Source organism: Lipotes vexillifer, unplaced genomic scaffold, assembly GCF_000442215.2.
Source record: "Lipotes vexillifer unplaced genomic scaffold, Lipotes_vexillifer_v1.1 scaffold690, whole genome shotgun sequence".
Lineage (NCBI taxonomy): Eukaryota > Metazoa > Chordata > Mammalia > Artiodactyla > Lipotidae > Lipotes > Lipotes vexillifer.
In genome coordinates this window covers 3271630-3278081 of record NW_006798376.1, presented here as the reverse complement: position 1 = coordinate 3278081, position 6452 = coordinate 3271630, and the positions used below count along the sequence as shown (strand labels likewise).

General features: G+C 40.5%; 1 protein-coding gene across 1 annotated transcript in view; it reads right to left on the bottom strand.

Annotated features, from left to right (window-relative positions):
• The window catches only part of PAPSS2 (3'-phosphoadenosine 5'-phosphosulfate synthase 2), a 52538-nt gene that overhangs the window by 11236 nt on the left and 34850 nt on the right, over window positions 1-6452 (bottom strand). Inside the window, exons 9-10 of the mRNA XM_007470318.1 lie at window positions 4027-4041; window positions 553-758 (exon numbers count right to left, since the gene is read on the bottom strand). Coding sequence (XP_007470380.1) covers window positions 553-758; window positions 4027-4041 — 221 coding nt within the window. The remainder of the gene's footprint in view (window positions 1-552; window positions 759-4026; window positions 4042-6452) is intronic.

The following is a 6452-nucleotide window of genomic DNA, read 5'->3' as shown; positions in this document are numbered from 1 at the left end:
CCAAGGGCATCCTGGACGGCGTTCTGCCTATTTTCATAGGCTTTAAATGCAATTCCAAACCACCTCCTGAAATCGCCCCCCCGCCCCCGCGGCTCTGCACAACAGCCACAGAGCATGAACTTCCAGTCTCTTTCCAGAGGTTAGTTGGAGCCATTCTGTATGAAGAAATTGACTTCCCTTGTGAATTTCAAGATGGACAGGGCTGCAAGCTCTGGCTGTGGTTTTGTGCATAGCACAGCTATGATTCTGGTTCTCCCCTCATGATGTTAGACTAAATTATCTCCCCAATCCAGTTGTTTCCCATTTAGCTGAGGGAGTCACAGCTATCACAGGATCTGAGGACTCAAGGGACCGTTTAGACCAGCCCTCCAACAAAAAGTCATTTCTTTGCCCTATCTAAAAACATCTCCCCAGGCAAAGCTCGCAGGACCTCCCTTAGAAACGCATTCTTCCATCTAACCCCAGTTTTTCTAAGTCCTTCGCGAAGGAATTAAAAAGAATTATTTTTATCCTAAGTTGAAAGAAAGACCTTCCAAAGGTTATGCCACTTACTTTGATGTAGGGGTGTTTTGCACAGGTTGTGCCCCACACATGGGAACAACGCTCCTCTTTTCTGTGTTCGTAGAATTCAGGGTCTCGTAAGATAGCCACCTTCCGTCCTCCGTGTGTCAGGACAAACTCGCTGCACCCTTCCAGCCGTGTCTTATCGTCCACGGAGACGGGCAGCACGACAGGGATGCTCATGTTAATCACTCCGTCTGTGGAAAGAGCCATTTGATGCATGAATGTGGGATACAAGGTGCGGGCTCCTTTAAAGAGGACTCAAGCGTGCACAATGTCTCTTCCAGACATTTCCTGCAAAAGGCATTAAGACCTAACTAACATGGTTATGTTGGCTGCACTAGTTTCTCTAGTGTCTGTGATAAATCCTTTGAGAAGAGGCTTCTCAAAGCAAAAGATGGAGCGTTTGTGAAAAATGGGCTGTTTCAAATTGTAGGGGTGGCTTCAGTAAGTGATTTGGAGGACCATGCCCGAGGGGGTGGCTCCCTTCTGAGTTCTTTTTAAAATTTGGTCCTGAGCTCAACACACTAGGAAGCTTAAAGTCTTTAAAAATCCAACTAGATAAAATAAAGGTTGGCAATGCCCTGCATATCTGCGAATTCCACACCGGCAAATTCAACCGCCTTGTGGACAGCAAACCTTATACAGGATCCACCTTTGATTGAATCGAGGTTGCAGAGGTTGGACTGTGGGGCTCGAGTGTCCACAGATTTCGGTATCTGCATTGGGTCCTGGAACCAACCCACCTCAGATTGGGAGGGATGACTGATTTCTTAGTGAAGCCAGATAATGTAAAAGAAATCACACAGCTGTTTCTCCCCTTTTGTAATGGTGCCCTAACATTCTAGCAAATATGTCAGGCTTTCAGTTGTACTTACAGTGAGAAAATGGGGGCACAGAATTAAGTGTATAACATTAAAGAATATCAGGGAGATTTGGGGGGAGTTCCCAAGTTCAAGACTCAGAAGGGAATGAAAGGAAAGTGAGTAAAAACAACATTCAATTTGTTACCCAATTTAAGCTCGTACTGCTTGCCGCTCCACTGGCCAATAAATGGAGAAATGCGTTGTTGGGAGAAAGAATAGCAACTTTATTTGGAAAGCCAGCAGACCGGGAAGATGGTAGATTTGTGTCCCAAAGAACCACCTTCCCTGAATTCAGGCTTCTTTTATACTAAAAGGGGAGGGGATAAAGTCAAACATTTTCTGGTTCCCGCCAGACTCTGAGGGGATGTTAATTTCTTCCTCCCTGCCGTCATTCACAGGTGGGCTTAGTCAGGATGTTTTCTGTGAGCTAAAGGTCTTTTAGCTTAAACTTCATCACATGAGAGGCAGGGTTCCCAGAGATGGGCCATTATGTATAATTTAAGTTTATAGGCAACATCCCTTTAGGGATTAACTTGTAAAAGCAATAGAATAAAAAGGTTAAAGTAAAAGAAACAGATCCAATGTGGAGTGAAATTTGTTCTTCCTTATTACAAACTCAGGATTTCCAAAAGAGGAAGCAAATGCTCTTATTTATGGATTGGAGGAAATGTACCATAGATTAATGAAGTCTTTTAAATCTAACTTTCAAAATCCAGCATTTAGACCACTTCTGATAGAGTTAAAGATCTGAGATCTGAGTTCTATTTCTTTGGGGCATAAAACTCCCCCATTAGCTATGAAACAAAAGTCTACAGGCATATCACTTTGCACATTTAAAATACTCTCCAAAAGCTACTAGGACATAAAGAATGTCACAGGATATATACAGCAACTTCCAGCAATAAAGAAATCCCACCCATCATAGAATCCTGCAACCTGCTCTGGGAGCCTCATAAACAACAAGGAAGATACTGTACACAGAAAGTACTAGTTTCCTCACTCAAGTAACTCCTTTGTTTCAAAGTTCACAGACAGTAACAGTAGTCCAAGCAAGCCCTGTGCAGAGAGCACTAAACTCAAAGCCAAGCGATCTCCTATTTACTACCTGTGTCACTCACCTTCTCTGTCCTCAGTTTCTCCACTTGGAAAATGGGATCATAAATAATATGTATATCCCTGGGTTGCTGGGAAGAGGCTTTCTGTGGATAGCATGACCACACTGCTTACAAAGAGTGCCTTGACCAAAATAAAGTAAAACAAGATGCAAAGGTGGGTTGGGTGCTGGCGGAAACCCAGCTCTGCCTGCAACGTGCTTGCGGTGCTGCCTTCCATCAATTACTCTGGGTTGAAATCCAAAGAATACTCCACTTGCTCGTTGCCATCGCCTCCTTTGGTCCGCTAGGTTCCAGCCCAGCGTAGCCTCTGATCCACCTTCATCTTGGCCTTGAGTGAAAATCCCAACTAAGGAAACAGCACTACCTGACAGGTTGTCAAGAGACTGATCTGTGGGATGTTGTGGAAGGGAGCTCTACCGAGTAACAGTGCCAACTGATCTCATACACCTGTAGCTACAACTCCACACAGGTAAAAGTAGATTTACTGGGGTTTCCCTATCATCTTAATCAACTTTTCGAATACATAAAATTATCCTACAATTTAACTCTGTGCTGAAATAGCCTCCATAGCTTTAAACATTGACTCGGGCTTTCGGCCTTTTTCCATCATGTGCTTCAGCTCTGGCGGGAACCACCCTGATTATTTTACTGCAGTATAACTCATTTTGGAAAAGAGTATCGTAGTTTTTTAGCCACAGTTAGTCCAACACTTAACTTCATGTTTTTGCTTTAAATAATTTTCAAGCCTGTTGTTTTAACCTTCTAGATATGCTTATCATTTGTTTGGGACTATTTCTGGGCAAAAACAAATACTTTATATTGCTTAATTCGTCTTTTTCAAGGAAAACGCAATGATGAAAACAATACTCAAGATAAATGATATCTCCAGAATTTTACCTTTTTCTTCCGGTACAGTGCAGAAGTTTAGAATTGCAGCGAGTACGTGTTTATTCCCAGTTTTATAACTATCGTCATAGCTTGAAATTAAATTCATGCATAATTACTCATCACAAAGTACAATCATCCACAATCCAACCAGGTGCATCCACTTTAAATTGTATCTAAAATTGATTTATCCTTCATCAATTAAAAATGTGTTATAAATGCAATAGAAAAAAATTTCCAGATTTTTGAAACGAAATGGGGACCAACACTCAGTAGAAGTAATTAACAGAGAGGATCATAAATTTTTAAAATCTCAGGAACAAAATGTGCAACAGAAATTCAGAAACAAGTTTAATTTGTCAGCCAAATAAAACATTATAAACAACAGCTGCATCTGATCCAGAAATTTCCTGTTACTTGGACTCCTATCAACAGAAGAATGCAGCATTATTCTGTTATAACTGGTTGGATCATGAACTGTTAGCAATTCCAACTGGTTCATTTAGATTTTTTTTTTCTAGTTATGTCCTTACCATTTCTAGTTAATAAAACATATCTAATTATAATAATTTAACTACTTATAAAGTTAAAGTACATACCAGGAAGGAACATGCCTAGAGAAATACAAACAAAATTAAGAAACATACTTTCCACCAAAATAATAGTAAAGCAACAATGACAAGGAACAAACTCCTACTATGAAGCTTCATACATACAACATACAAAGATACTGAGCTTTTTGTTACTGTTATTTCTAAAAACGGAGCATATGTGACAGCAAAAAGCTGGTGAAACCAGAATTTGTATTGAATAATGTCCAATACAATCCAAAAGCATTTTTAAATAATTATGTTTTTTTTTATTTATTTATTTTTTTGCCGTACACGGGCCTCTCACTGTTGTGGCCTCTCCCATTGCGGAGCACAGGCTCCGGACGCACAGGCTCAGCGGCCATGGCTCACGGGCCCAGCCGCTCCGCGGCATGTGGGATCTTCCTGGATCGGGGCATGAACCCGTGTCCGCTGCATCGGCAGGTGGACTCTCAACCACTGCGCCACCAGGGAAGCCCAATAATTATGTTTTTAAATAATTATAACATATGTCAATAGCCCCTCCAACTTAAGCAAGAAGTTGTCTCTTACAAATATGTGATGTTATAACTACTGTCAGGTGATTCCAAACCAGGCTTTGGGAGGTATACAGGCAAACTGCTTTAGAACGTCCTAGAATTCCAGATATTTACAGGACATGAGAGTATGCCCAGTCCCAGGATAACCTGGATTTGAATCCAGGCTTTGAGGGAGTTATTTAACCTTCCCAATACTTATTTCCTCATATGGACAAAATACCTTCACAGTGGTGTTATCTGAATTAAATTAAATTAAATGTGATGTCCTATGTCAAGCACCAGAGTCAGAACACATTATGTGCTGAATAAATGTTGGCAGTATATATATATAGAAAAGCTCTCAAGCCCTGAAGACTTGCCATTAAATGATCAGGTCTCACAAGGCTGCTATATCTTAACCCTACTTGAGGTTCCATTTTTAAATTTAGATGTGACATTTATCATTGGAGGATCTATGACAGCCCCCCCCCAAACTATATATCCAGTGAGAAATAAAATAATAATAATACAATGACATGAAAATAGATCCTTGAGTAATATAGGGAGTAACTCATACTATATAATCATCAAAAACACTAAAAAATGATTTTTTTATTTTGCTTTTGGACTGAGTAGACTGAGTTAATTTTTTTTTTTTTTTTTTACTATAGGGGGAAATTGTGAACCTTTGAGAAAATTAAAACCAACAAAATACTTTTGGGAGACAGGGTCAGAATAGACACAATTTTACCTGCAGATTGTAGGTGATCAAGAAATGTGCAGTTGTTTAATGGTAGATGAAAATGGCCACATGTTTATGGCTACAAAAATTATTTCAAATTTTCAATGGTGGTGACTCAAACTTTCATAAATTGGTTAAAATTAAATGATATCCATACAAATGATACCTTGCCCAACCTTCTGATACAGAGATACATCATTTTTGGAATTTAACCGTGTCTACTCAGTCCAAAAGCCATAGAGCCAAGCTCTGTCATGAGACTGTCATGGTGTGGTAGAGGGCAGTGTTTCAACCAGCTTTCCCTAGACACCCTCAAGGCTGCTGTCCAGGTGGGAGAAAGACTGAGCCCACTTCTTCCAAAGGAGCAGTTCCATTTTTATCTGTTGTATATATTGCCTCAGATTTCACTGAAACAGTTATGACTTGAAAAAAAAAAAAGTTTGACAACCACTGATGTGGCGGGAAAACCCCTCTGGACTAGAGCTCAGAAGATGAACTGCACTGCCTGTCCCAGCAAGCTCGTATTTGTCTTCATTATCTATCTCCAGCAGCTAGAGCAAACCCTGACATCTGAGGACACTCAGTAAATACTTATTGGCTATTAGCTGATGAACATCTTCTCTGTGCTACTTCCAAACGGATGTGACTAGAGATAAGCTACTTGGTCTGTTCAAGACTCCGAAGTCCTTTTAATTTTATGCAGTGAGGGGGTTGTTAATATATGGAACATTTACTATTGGACCAGGTACTGTATTCTTTTAAACATTCAACATCCCATTGAGGTAGGTACTATTATTAACATCCCTATTTTACAGATGAGGAAACTGAGGCCCAGAGAGTTTAAGTAATGTGCCCTGAACCCAGACAGTTTGGCTCCACAGCTCACTCTTATCCACTATGATATTCTGCCTCTACTTAGGTAGAGGTGGGCAGCATATTACATCCCTGGTATGTATTTTTATTAATTGACTTACATAGGAATTAAGGAGGCTTCTGGAGGGTATGGGGAGTATTGAAACCTAACTACACCTGAGGTTGCTTTACGCCCCATTCCCCAGGCAGAGGCACAAACCTAGAACATGAACATCTTTCTCAGGAAAGAACATCTGATTTGATTTTTCTTCCTAGAAGGTTTGGAGCCCTGCTCAGTATTACAAATTCCCTCCCCCACTTAT